This window comes from Ranitomeya imitator, chromosome 2 (assembly GCF_032444005.1).
Source record: "Ranitomeya imitator isolate aRanImi1 chromosome 2, aRanImi1.pri, whole genome shotgun sequence".
Lineage (NCBI taxonomy): Eukaryota > Metazoa > Chordata > Amphibia > Anura > Dendrobatidae > Ranitomeya > Ranitomeya imitator.
Window position 1 is genome coordinate 834,055,669 of NC_091283.1, and position 14,836 is coordinate 834,070,504.

At 43.9% G+C, this 14,836-nt stretch overlaps 1 protein-coding gene across 1 annotated transcript; it reads left to right on the forward strand.

The window, feature by feature from the left end:
- Window positions 1-20: 20 nt before the first annotated feature.
- EMG1 (EMG1 N1-specific pseudouridine methyltransferase) lies at window positions 21-13,398 on the forward strand. Its single transcript, XM_069754173.1, has 6 exons — window positions 21-176; window positions 756-857; window positions 9,911-10,052; window positions 10,135-10,193; window positions 12,686-12,835; window positions 13,178-13,398. The coding sequence occupies exons 1-6, from the start codon at window positions 57-59 to the stop codon at window positions 13,289-13,291; spliced, it is 687 nt and encodes a 228-aa protein (XP_069610274.1). The 5' UTR covers window positions 21-56; the 3' UTR covers window positions 13,292-13,398.
- The last annotated feature ends 1,438 nt before the right edge of the window (window positions 13,399-14,836 follow it).

Consider the following 14,836-nt stretch of genomic DNA (forward strand, 5'->3'; position numbering starts at 1 on the left):
CGCCGACACCGGAAGTCGCTGCATTTCCCATCCGCAACACTTAAACCATACAAAACATGGCGGCGCGCAGGGAGCACACGAGTGTAGATCACACAGAAGACGGGCCGCCAGTAAAGAGGAAGAAAAACAAGAGGCTGATCGTGTTACTGGAGGGAGCCAGTCTGGAGACTGTGCGGGTAATATATGAAGGTGTTTGAGGAACTAGAAGTATCAGCATGGCTCTGCAATGGTGGATGTGAGCTCAGTCTGTGGAGCGGTTATAAATTTTTGGGCTTATAGTGTCGTGCATAAGTTTAGAGCCCCTATAATTAGCACAGTGGTTTGGTCCGTTTGTCATTACAATGGAGCTGTGATATTGCTTGGAATGTTCCATTACAGTTAGAGGGGAGGTAAGGAAACCTGATGACTGAACAGGATCCTGTGGATCCATTGTAGAGACCAATGTGGATCACTGGTGTTACAACGATACCGTCCAATCGGTATAGACTGTGAGACCTCTGTGGCGCTGGGCTCCAGTCATCCTGATACTACAACTCCCAGCATTCCAGTGCAGGCAGCACATACTGTGAGTTGTAGTTCTTCATTAGCTGATCGGCCCATATGTTGTCACCTGCAACCATTGTCATCCTGGGGTTGGGCGCAACTCAGTAATTCTCCCCTCAAAGACCTGGACTGCATTAAAATCCCTATGACAGTTCTTCCTGGATGTGCAGAGGCTGCGCTCCGATTTTTACCATCATCGTTTCTTCTTTCAGGTGGGAAAAACCTACGAATTATTAAATTGTGACCAACATAAAAACATCCTGGTAAAGAATGGGCGAGACCCCGGCGAGGTGCGGCCGGACATCACACACCAGGTACGTGGTCAGGAGCCGCTGGGGGTCCTCTCTGTCTTCACAGGGCAGGATAGAGATCGGGAGCATCTACATGCTGACAGTTTCCTATTAAAGGGGTTGTCTCCAGACTGTGGACGAGGAGTATGGTGCCCCCTTTCCCCCCCCCCCCCAGTGTTAGCAGGAGCCCAGACTTAGAAGCCATTGATTCACAGGTCCGGAGTCTGAGGAGCAGATTGTCTTGTACCTTAGAACTGTTGTCCGGCTTTATTAGAACTTTCTTGTGGACATTGATGACTTAAAAATGAGGCGCGCTCAGCTGCTGTCACCATTGTGGGTTTAGCACAGTGATGTCGTCACCGTGCTTCTGTCAGAGGCCTGCTGAGACCTGAGACTGGAACGACACGTCTGATGATGCGTTGTTCTGGTCATCTGACTGCTGCAGCCAGTCACAGGCCCCAGCGGTCCTGTGAAAGAAGTATTTCTGCAAACTCGGGCAGGATTTCAACGAGTCTAACCTCGTTGAGTCTAACCTCTATTGTTGGTAAAATATTTGAAGGGTTTCTGAGGGATGTTATTCTGGATTATCTCAATGAGAATAACTGTTTAACTCCATATCAGCATGGGTTTATGAGAAATCGCTCCTGTCAAACCAATCTAATCAGTTTTTATGAAGAGGTAAGCTATAGACTGGACCACGGTGAGTCATTGGACGTGGTATATCTCGATTTTTCCAAAGCGTTTGATACCGTGCCGCACAAGAGGTTGGTACACAAAATGAGAATGCTTGGTCTGGGGGAAATTGTGTGTAAATGGGTTAGTAACTGGCTTAGTGATAGAAAGCAGAGGGTGGTTATAAATGGTATAGTCTCTAACTGGGTCGCTGTGACCAGTGGGGTACCGCAGGGGTCAGTATTGGGACCTGTTCTCTTCAACATATTCATTAATGATCTGGTAGAAGGTTTACACAGTAAAATATCGATATTTGCAGATGATACAAAACTATGTAAAGCAGTTAATACAAGAGAAGATAGTATTCTGCTACAGATGGATCTGGATAAGTTGGAAACTTGGGCTGAAAGGTGGCAGATGAGGTTTAACAATGATAAATGTAAGGTTATACACATGGGAAGAGGGAATCAATATCACCATTACACACTGAACGGGAAACCACTGGGTAAATCTGACAGGGAGAAGGACTTGGGGATCCTAGTTAATGATAAACTTACCTGGAGCAGCCAGTGCCAGGCAGCAGCTGCCAAGGCAAACAGGATCATGGGGTGCATTAAAAGAGGTCTGGATACACATGATGAGAGCATTATACTGCCTCTGTACAAATCCCTAGTTAGACCGCACATGGAGTACTGTGTCCAGTTTTGGGCACCGGTGCTCAGGAAGGATATAATGGAACTAGAGAGAGTACAAAGGAGGGCAACAAAATTAATAAAGGGGATGGGAGAACTACAATACCCAGATAGATTAGCGAAATTAGGATTATTTAGTCTAGAAAAAAGACGACTGAGGGGCGATCTAATAACCATGTATAAGTATATAAGGGGACAATACAAATATCTCGCTGAGGATCTGTTTATACCAAGGAAGGTGACGGGCACAAGGGGGCATTCTTTGCGTCTGGAGGAGAGAAGGTTTTTCCACCAACATAGAAGAGGATTCTTTACTGTTAGGGCAGTGAGAATCTGGAATTGCTTGCCTGAGGAGGTGGTGATGGCGAACTCAGTCGAGGGGTTCAAGAGAGGCCTGGATGTCTTCCTGGAGCAGAACAATATTGTATCATACAATTATTAGGTTCTGTAGAAGGACGTAGATCTGGGGATTTATTATGATGGAATATAGGCTGAACTGGATGGACAAATGTCTTTTTTCGGCCTTACTAACTATGTTACTATGTTACTATGACTGATAACACTTCTATATAATGGAGATAACATAGGATCCACCATTCACAATAGGTGGTGTCACAGCTCACCTCCTCCTGTACAATGACTGATAACGCCTCCTATATACAGTAGATAACACAGGATCCACCATTCACAATAGGTGATGTCACAGCTCACCTCCTCCTCCTGTACAATGACTGATAATACCTCTATATACAGTAGATAACACAGGATCCACCATTCACAATAGGTGATGTCCCAGCTCACCTCCTCCTTCTGTACAATTACTTATAACACCTCTATATACAGTAGATAACTGTTATGATTAGGTGGCCTTGGAGCAGCATGAAAACCTTCACTGGAGTAGGTGGTAACTATACTGACCGCAAACCCTGATCTTATCACCGCAACTAGAAGTAGCCGTGGGGTGTGCCTAACAAAACCTAGACACCTCGACACAGCCGGAGGACTATATACCCCTAAGGATGGAAATAGGAAAACTATCTTGCCTCAGAGTAGACCCCCAAAGGATAGGCAGCCCCCCACAAATAATGACTGTGAGTTGGAGAGGAAAAGACACACGCAGGCAGAAAACAGGTTTAGCAAAGGAGGCCACTTCTAACTAGATAGAAAAGGTTAGTACAGGATACTAAGCGGTCAGCACAAAAACTACAAAATATCCACAGCAGAAAAATACAAAAACTCCACCACCTAACTAAAGATGTGGAGAGTATATCTGCGACTCCAGCGAAACCAACCAGACTGAGAAAACAACAGGCACAGTCTAAGCTGGACAAAATAGAAACTACGAACAGCACAGAAAATAAACACACAGCCTGTGTGACTAAGAAAATGAAGCAGACACTTATCTTTGCTGAATGGGCAGCAAGCAGGAGAGGCCAGACAGAGAACCAATACTTCCAATTGAACATTGACAACTGGCAAGGACTAATGAGTCCTGCAAAGCTAAATACCCCAGTCAGACTTGCAATTAGCAGAAACACCTGTCCAAGACTGCTGCCTAGGAACAACTGCATTACCATCAACAACCACCGGAGGGAGCCTAAGAGAATTCACAACAGTACCCCCCCCCCTTGAGGAGGGGTCACCGAACCCTCACCAGAGCCCCCAGGCCGATCAGGACAAGCCAGATGAAAGGCACGAACCAAATCAGCGGCATGGACATCAGAGGCAAAAACCCAAGAAATATCCTCCTGGCCATAACCCTTCCACTTGATAAGGTACTGAAGCTTCCGCCTCGAAAAACGGGAATCCAAAATCTTCTCAACAACATATTCCAACTCCCCATCAACCAACACAGGGGCCGGAGGATCAACAGAGGGAACAACGGGCTCCACATATTTCCGCAATAAAGATCTATGAAAGACATTATGGATAGCAAAAGAGGCCGGAAGCGCCAGACGAAAAGACACCGGATTAATAATCTCAGAAATCCTATAAGGACCAATAAATCGAGGCTTAAATTTAGGGGAAGAAACCTTCATAGGAACATGACGGGAAGACAACCAGACCAGATCCCCAACCCGAAGCCGGGAACCAACACACCGACGATGGTTAGCAAAACGTTGAGCCTCCTCCTGAGACAGCACCAAATTGTCCACCACATAAGCCCAAATCTGCTGCAACCTGTCGACCACAGAATCCACACCAGGAAGGTCAGAAGGCTCAACCTGCCCAGAAGAAAAACGAGGATGAAAACCAAAATTACAAAAGAAAGGCGAAACCAAAGTAGCCGAACTAGCCCGATTATTAAGGGCAAACTCGGCCAATGGCAAAAAAGCCACCCAATCATCCTGATCAGCAGACACAAAGCATCTCAAATAGGTCTCCAAGGTCTGATTAGTTCGCTCAGTCTGCCATTTGTCTGAGGATGAAATGCAGAAGAAAAAGACAAATCAATGCCCAGCTTGGCACAAAAGGCCCGCCAAAACCTAGAGACAAACTGGGAACCTCTGTCGGACACAATATTCTCCGGAATACCATGCAAACGGACCACATGCTGAAAAAAACAACGGAACCAAATCAGAAGAAGAAGGCAATTTAGGCAAAGGCACCAAATGAACCATCTTAGAGAATCGGTCACAAACAACCCAGATAACCGACATCCTCTGGGAAACAGGAAGATCGGAAATAAAATCCATAGAAATATGTGTCCAGGGCCTCTCAGGGACCGGCAATGGCAAAAGCAACCCACTAGCACGGGAGCAACAAGGCTTGGCCCGCGCACAAGTCCCACAGGACTGCACAAAAGCACGCACATCACGTGACAAAGAAGGCCACCAAAAGGACCTACCAACCAAATCTCTGGTACCAAAAATGCCAGGATGACCAGCCAACACGGAACAATGAACCTCAGAAATCACTCTACTAGTCCATCTGTCAGGAACAAACAGTTTCCCCACAGGACAGCGGTCAGCTTTGTCAGCCTGAAATTTCTGAAGAACCCGTCGTAAATCAGGAGAAATGGCAGAAAGGACCACCCCTTCCTTCAAAATACCGACTGGTTCCAAGACCTCAGGGGAATCAGGCAAAAAACTCCTAGAGAGGGCATCAGCCTTAACATTCTTAGTACCCGGAAGGTACGAGACCACGAAATCAAAACGAGAAAAAAACAAGGACCATCGAGCCTGTCTAGGATTCTGCCGTTTGGCAGACTCAAGGTAAATCAAATTCTTATGGTCGGTCAAGACCACAATACGGTGCTTAGCTCCCTCAAGCCAATGTCGCCACTCCTCAAACGCCCACTTCATAGCCAACAACTCCCGATTGCCGACGTCATAATTGCGTTCCGCAGGCGAAAACTTACCGGAAAAGAAGGCACACGGTTTCATCAAGGAACCAACAGGATCCCTCTGAGACAAAACGGCCCCTGCCCCAATCTCAGAAGCGTCAACCTCAACCTGAAACGGAAGAGAAACATCCGGTTGGCGCAACACCGGAGCAGAAGAAAAACGACGCTTAAGTTCTTGAAAAGCAGAGACAGACGCAGAGGACCAATTCGCCACATCAGTGCCCTTCTTCGTCAAATCAGTCAAGGGTTTAACCACGCTGGAAAAATTAGCAATGAAACGGCGATAAAAATTAGCAAATCCCAAAAATTTCTGAAGGCTCTTCACGGATGTGGGCTGAATCCAATCATGAATGGCTTGAACCTTAACCGGATCCATCTCTATAGACGAGGGAGAAAAAATAAAGCCCAAAAAATAAACCTTCTGCACCCCAAAAAGACACTTAGACCCTTTCACAAACAAGACATTGTCACGAAGGATCTGAAATACCATCCTGACCTGCTGCACATGAGACTCCCAATCATCGGAAAAAATCAAAATATCGTCCAAATATACAATCAAGAATTTATCAAGATAACTCCGGAAGATATCATGCATGAAGGACTGATAAACAGATGGAGCATTAGTGAGCCCGAATGGCATCACAAGGTATTCAAAATGGCCTTCGGGCGTGTTAAACGCAGTTTTCCATTCATCACCCTGCTTTATACGAACAAGATTATACGCCCCTCGGAGGTCAATCTTGGTAAACCAACTAGCTCCCTTAATCCTAGCAAACAAATCAGAAAGCAAAGGCAAAGGGTATTGAAACTTGACCGTGATCTTATTTAAGAGGCGATAATCAATACAGGGTCTCAAGGAACCATCTTTTTTAGCAACAAAAAAGAACCCCGCTCCCAACGGTGAAGAAGATGGACGAATATGCCCTTTCTCCAAAGACTCCTTAATATAGCTCCGCATGGCGGTATGTTCAGGTACAGACAGGTTGAAAAGTCGGCCCTTAGGAAACTTACAGCCTGGAATCAAATCAATAGCACAATCACCGTCCCTGTGCGGTGGAAGGAAACTGGACTTGGGCTCATCGAATACATCCTGAAAATCAGACAAAAACTCCGGAATTTCAGAAGAGGAAGAAGGGGCAATTGACATCAGAGGAACATCATTATGAACCCCCTGACAACCCCAACTAGTCACAGACATGGACTTCCAATCCAAAACAGGATTATGTACCTGTAACCACGGAAAACCCAGCACGATAGCATCATGCAAATTATGCAACACCAGAAATCGACAATCTTCCTGGTGGGCTGGCGCCATGCGCATGGTTACCTGTATCCAAAACTGGGGCTTATTTTTAGCCAAGGGTGTAGCATCAATGCCCCTTAAAGGAATAGGGTTCTGCAAAGGCTGCAAGGGAAAACCACAACGCCTGGCAAACTCAAAGTCCATTAAGTTCAAGGCGGCGCCTGAATCCACAAACGCCATGACAGAAAATGATGACAATGAGCAGATCAAGGACACAGATAACAGAAATTTAGGTTGTACAGTGCTGATGGTAAATGAACTGGCGATCCTCTTTGTCTGCTTAGGGCAGACCGAAATGACATGAGAAGCATCGCCACAATAATAACACAACCTATTCTGACGTCTGAAACCTTGTCGTTCCGTTCTAGACAGAATCCTATCACACTGCATAGGCTCAGGAATCTGCTCTGAGGATAACGCCACAGCGCGCACAGTTCTGCGCTCCCGCAAGCGCCGGTCAATCTGAATGGCCAAAGACATAGAATCACTCAGATTGGAGGGTATGGGAAACCCCACCATAACATCTTTAATGGATTCAGAAAGACCCTTTCTGAAAATTGCCGCCAAAGCATCATCATTCCATTTAGTCAGCACAGACCATTTTCTGAATTTCTGACAATACAATTCAGCCGCCTCTTGCCCCTGAGACAGGGCCAACAAGGTCTTCTCAGCCTGATCCACCGAATTAGGTTCATCATACAATAATCCTAATGCTTGAAAGAAAGAATCAATATTAAGCAAAGCAGGATTGCCAGATTCCAGGGAAAATGCCCAATCCTGTGGATCACCACGCAGCAGGGAGATGATGATTTTAACCTGCCGAATGGGATCACCAGAGGACCGGGGTCTCAATGCAAAAAATAGTTTACAGTTATTTTTGAAACTCAAAAATTTAGACCTGTCACCAAAAAACAAATCAGGAGTGGGAATCTTAGGTTCTAAAGCAGGAGTCTGAACAATATAATCTGAAATACCCTGTACCCTAGCAGTAAGCTGGTCTACACGAGAAGCTAATTCCTGAACATTCATACTAGTATTAGGTTCCTCAGCCACCCAGAGATTAAGAGGGAGGAGAAGACAAAACAGGCTGAAGAAAAAAAAATGGCTCAAGAGCTTTCCTCCCTTCTTCTGAGATGCATTTAACTCATTATTGGCCAGTTGTACTGTTATGATTAGGTGGCCTTGGAGCAGTGTGAAAACCTTCACTGGAGTAGGTGGTAACTATACTGACCGCAAACCCTGATCTTATCACCGCAACTAGAAGTAGCCGTGGGGTGTGCCTAACAAAACCTAGACACCTCGACACAGCCGGAGGACTATATACCCCTAAGGATGGAAATAGGAAAACTATCTTGCCTCAGAGTAGACCCCCAAAGGATAGGCAGCCCCCCACAAATAATGACTGTGAGTTGGAGAGGAAAAGACACACGCAGGCAGAAAACAGGTTTAGCAAAGGAGGCCACTTCTAACTAGATAGAAAAGGTTAGTACAGGATACTAAGCGGTCAGCACAAAAACTACAAAATATCCACAGCAGAAAAATACAAAAACTCCACCACCTAACTAAAGATGTGGAGAGTATATCTGCGACTCCAGCGAAACCAACCAGACTGAGAAAGCAACAGGCACAGTCTAAGCTGGACAAAATAGAAACTATGAACAGCACAGAAAATAAACGCACAGCCTGTGTGACTAAGAAAATGAAGCAGACACTTATCTTTGCTGAATGGGCAACAAGCAGGAGAGGCCAGACAGAGAACCAATACTTCCAATAGAACATTGACAACTGGCAAGGACTAATGAGTCCTGCAAAGCTAAATACCCCAGTCAGACTTGCAATTAGCAGAAACACCTGTCCAAGACTGCTGCCTAGGAACAACTGCATTACCATCAACAACCACCGGAGGGAGCCCAAGAGCAGAATTCACAACAGATAACACAGGATCCACCATTCACAATAGGTGATGTCACAACTCACCTCCTTCTCCTTTAGAATGACTGATAGCACCTCTATATACAGTAGATAACACAGGATCCACCATTCACAATAGGTGATGTCACAGATCACCTCCTCCTCCTGTACAATGACTGATAACACCTCTATATACAGTAGATAACACAGGATCCACCATTCACAATAGGTGATGTCACAGCTCACCTCCTCCTCCTCCTGTACAATGACTGATAACTGTTCTATGTACAGTACAATTTACAGGATCCACCATTCACAACAGCTGATGTCACAATTCACCCCCTTTCCCTCCCTTCACAATGACCTTTGCACATGCTCAATGGATGCATCAATACAAAGAATTGGGTCAGGGTCAGACCATTGTGGCTTATGTACATGTGCTACTGATGAGTGAACATGCTCAGATAAGGTGTTATCTGAGCATGCTCGGGTGCTAACGGAGTGTATTCGGCAAGCTTGAAAAATATGTTCAAGTCCCTGTGGCTGCAAGACTAATGAGACATGCAGCCACGGAGACTCGAACATATTTCTCAAGCACGCCGAATACACTCAGGTGGCACCCGAGCATGCTCGTATAACACCTGATCTGAGCATGTTCACTCATCACTAACGTGCCATTTCCTGAAAGACCGGAAAGTTAGACTCTACTAAAAGCCTGAGTGGGAAATGTCAAAATGGGAAATTACGTTTTATTTTTTGTAAAATCTATATATTGCTGTAAACAATAGGTGATTTTCTGATGACTGTAAGGGTGCACGCTTATAATGATGGCTCCATGGATGCGCTGTGAGAGAAAGCACACTCCACCTGGCCATGAGCACATGGATGTTCGTGGAGACCTTGCCCGGTCCGCGGTGATATGGTGGGAGAATAGAGATGATTGTAGGCCGTGTAGTGCAGCTTTGGTGTATCGGGGGCTATGTAATGAACAACCTGGGGGTGCGGGGTGGGCTCGGCTTGCAGCTGGGGCTCTACCAGGCAAAAGTTAGACTGATGTTAGGGAGAAGTGACTGCCTGCAGGTAAATGCAGTTCTGTTCCCAAGCCAGCCCCCTTCAGTAACACTTTTCTTATCTCTTCCGTTGATCTCCCCAGAGTTTGCTGATGCTGTTGGACAGTCCCCTGAACCGCGCCGGATTACTGCAAGTCTATATCCACACACAGAGGAACGTCCTCATCGAGGTCAACCCGCAGACCCGTATCCCCCGAACCTTCCCCCGATTCTGTGGCCTGATGGGTAAGTGGCGGCTCATGTGGCCTCCTGTGTAGAATCGTCTGTGCCGCAGTTTACAGACTTTATTATTTCTCTCCCCTTTTAGTACAATTGCTGCATAAGTTGAGCGTCAGAGCCGCCGACGGACCCCAGAAACTCTTAAAGGTGAGAGCGCGCCAAAAAAGCTCCTGCTAAACCACATAACCCCCAAATCTCCTGTGACATCAGTCTGACATTGACACCAGTTTTCTGGTTCTTACCCTCTCTGATAATCATATGCCTGGATAAACCAGGCGTCTGGACACAGGCTTTTTTTTTTTTTTTGTGCCGCAAACTATATATATATATTTTTTGTTTCCCTCATTCCCAATTTATTTAATTATTTTATACCCTTATTATTTTTGTAACACCTTCCTGACAAATGACCCTCAATAACTTCTTATGTCTGGTCCCCCTGCTTTGATTCAACCTCAGAATGTAAGGATCTGCTCTAACCGCAGCAATGCTAATAGGTAAAGTTTAAAAACAAGTTTTCAGAAAAAATATTTAAAAAAAAAAAAAAAATGAAACTCACCCCGCCTTCCCATTTAAAAAATAAAGTAATACAAAAAATACACACGTGGTCTGATCTATCAAAAGAAAACCTTAATTAACTCGTTCACTAATGTGAAAAAAAAATTCAAACGTCAGAATTGCAGTTTCATGGTTGCTGCAACTACGTGAAAAAAAAATGAAATAATAAGTGATTTAAACGTCGTATCTACTCCAAAATGGTGTCAATAAAATACGTCTGCTCGCCACGCGAAAACAGACAAACCCTCACACAGATCCATCGACTGGAAATAATGAAAACCATTGCGGCCTTGGAAAATAAGGCAAGCGGGATTTAAAAAAAAAACATTTTCAACTTCAAAAAAAAAAAAAAAATCCCCCAAACCATATACAATTTAGAGATCACTGTAATCCTACTAATGAACACTGTGAAACATTGCAATGTCTGGATGAGGTTAATAAAAGATAATAATAATAAAAAATATTATATACTTCACATGTAAAGCGCCATGGAATAAATGACGCTATAAAAATGTATAATAATAATAAAAAATAATAATAATAATTGTCTAAGGGTCACTTCCGTCTGTCCTTCTGTCTGTCACGGTTATTCATTCACTGATTGGTCTCACCAGCTGCCTGTCATGGCTGCCGCGACCAATCAGCGACGGGCACAGTCTGGAAGAAAATGGCCGCTCCTTACTCCCTGCAGTCAGTGCCTGTCACCCGCGTACTCCCCTCCGGTCACCGCTAACACAGGGTTAATGCCGGCGGTAACGGACCGCATTATGCCACGGATAATGCACTCCGTTACCGCCGCTATTAACCCTGTGTGTCCCCAACTTTTTGCTATTGACGCTGCCTATGCGGCATCAATAATAAAAAATGTAATGTTAAAAATAATAATTAAAATTAAAAAAAACCTGCTATACTCACCCTCCGTAGCAGCTCGCGCCGGCTGCCATCTTCCGTTGCAGGTTCCGGTGGCAGAAGGACCTGCCATGACGTCACGGTCATGTGACCGCGACGTCATCACAGGTCCTGCGCTAATACAAACCCTGGGACCGGAACCTGCCGTGGACTACAAGGGCTCCCTCGGAAAGGTGAGTATATGTTTATTTTTTACTTTTTTACCTGTGACAAACGTGGCTGGGCAATATACTACCTGGCTGGCCAATATACTACGTGACTGGGCAATATACTACGTGGCTGGCCAATATACTACGTGATTGGGCAATATACTATGTGGCTCTGTGCTGTATACTACGTGGCTGGGCAATATACTACGTGGCTGGGCAATATACTACGTGATTGGGCAATATACTACGTGGCTCTGTGCTGTATACTACGTGGCTGGGCAATATACTACGTGGCTGGGCAATATACTACGTGGCTGGGCAGTATACTATGTGACTGGGCAATATACTACGTGGCTGGCCAATATACTATGTGACTGGGCAATATACTACGTGGCTCTGTGCTGTATACTATGTGGCTGGGCAATATACTACGTGACTGGGCAATATACTACGTGACTGGGCAATATACTACGTGGCTGGGCAATATACTACGTGACTGGGCAATATACTACGTGACTGGGCAATATACTACGTGGCTCTGTGCTGTATACTACGTGGCTGGGCAATATACTACGTGACTGGGCAGTATACTACGTGACTGGGCAATATACTACGTGGTTGGGCAATATACTACGTGGACATGCATATTCTAGAATACCCGATGCTTTAGAATCGGGCCACCGATGTGTATATATATAGATGTATATATATATATATATATATATATATATATATATATATATATATATATATATATATATATATATATATATATATATATATATATATATATATATATATATATATATATATATATATGTGTGTGTGTATATATATATATATATATATATATATATATATATATATATATATATGTATATGTGTGTGTGTGTATATATATATATATATATATATATATATATATATATATATATATATATATATATATATATATATATATATATATATTATTATTATTATTATTATTATTATTATTATTATTATTATTTTTCCCGCTTTCCCCAGGTTATTAAGAACCCGATCACAGATCACCTCCCCGCCGGATGTGTGAGGATCGCCACGTCCTTTCAGGGTGAGAGTGTTCGGTGTGTGCGAGATCTCGTCCCCTCCGAGGAGCCGATGATCATGGTAATCGGGGCATTCGCGCACGGCTCGGTGAGTGTTCGGCCAGTAATATAAATGATAGACAGAAGTGCAGCAATGAGGCTGTGCAACTGCAAATCTATACCCGAGAGTCTTTACTATATGGTTTTCTCTTGTGATTTGTGCAGAAATATCAAAATCGCGCCTGTATACATTAACAGCCAACATTCCCCGATCCTTCTCTTTCCCCCCGACATTTGCCCTCAGGACTGGCAGCTCTGGATACAGCTGTGACACATACGAGATCTGTGCAGCTTTTCTGTCTAACGCTGGATTCACGCATTTAACACGGACAGTATGTCTATATAAAATTAATTTAGTTATAAAATCTTTTTTTTTTTCTTCATCTTTCAGGTGAACGTAGATTTTGCAGAACGCTGTGTGTCCATCAGTCAGTATCCTCTGTCCGCAGCCCTGACCTGTGCCAAGATCTGCACAGCTTTTGAAGAAGTCTGGGGGGTGGTATGAAGACGTCAGACAACACGCTGCTTCTTTCTTCCATTTTTCTGTGTATTTTTTTATTTTATGTAATGTAATTACTATATATTTTTCCTTTAAAATGACAAAGCGACCTACACATGAGTAAGGAGTGAATTCTTTTCCAAAAGCTTCTAAATATGAAAGGTTTCTCAGCAGCTGCTATGAAATTACAACTCCAAGCATGAAGCTTGTCTGGCATGCTGACAGTCTTATGATTAAACCAAAGCGGCAATGGTTGTAAATGTATACTCTGTATACAATCTTATATATGCTAGCTTGTACTGGTGCACACGGTTTTTGGGAAAGGGGTTCTCAATGATGGGTTACCAGGAGAAGCATATAGAGGAGGAAGAAGAATAAGAATCTACTTGCTGCTTCTTTTTTTTTTTTTTTCTTTCTCTGAAATACAGCGCCACACCAGATCAAAGGTCTTGTTTGGTATTGCACCTCTGCAGTCTGCACTGGTGATCACTGAGCTGCACCTGCCTCAGTCCTGTGCTCTATTCCAAATAACACAACTTGGTGTCCATCACTGCCACTCCCATAGGATTGATCACCCAGCTTTCCCAGTTCAGCAGTCATGCTCCTACACTGCTACAAGACTAATTACATGAATTATACTGAAGTTTAGAAAAGCTGGCCTATAAAATGAATTTTGGTGATGATTTTTTTTTTTGGGGGGGAGAGGTTGATAGAATTCAAAAACAACCTGTTAATTATTAGTGTGGTCTTAGAATTGTGCATGCAGCTCTGGAGGTGACAGAAGAATAATATGATGCAAAAATACATGTGTGAAGTAGACCTATGTAACTTGAAAAGGCCTAATAAATAGACCATAAATCTTTCTTAAATGTTTCTGCTTCTCACCATTTGGCTGGTGCAGTCACTGTGTAAATGCATTACATTACTGATCCTGAGTTACATCCTGTATTATCCTCCAGAGCTGCACTCACTATTCTGCTGGTGCAGTCACTGTGTACATACATTACATTACTGATCCTGAGTTACATCCTGTATTATACCCCAGAGCTGCACTAACTATTCTGCTGGTGCAGTCACTGTGTACATACATACATTACTGATCCTGAGTTACATCCTGTATTATACCCCAGAGCTGCACTCACTATTCTGCTGGTGCAGTCACTGTGTACATACATTACATTACTGATCCTGAGTTACATCCTGTATTATACTCTAGAGCTGCACTCACTATTCTGCTGGTGCAGTCACTGTGTACATACATTACATTACTGATCCTGAGTTACATCCTGTATTATACCCCAGAGCTGCACTCACTATTCTGCTGGTGCAGTCACTGTGTACATGCATTACATTACTGATCCTGAGTTACATCCTGTATTATACTCCAGAGCTGCACTCACTATTCTGCTGGTGCAGTCACTGTGTACATACATTACATTACTGATCCTGAGTTACATCCTGTATTATCCTCCAGAGCTGCACTCACTATTCTGCTGGTGCAGTCACTGTGTACATGCATTACATTACTGATCCTGAGTTACATCCTGTATT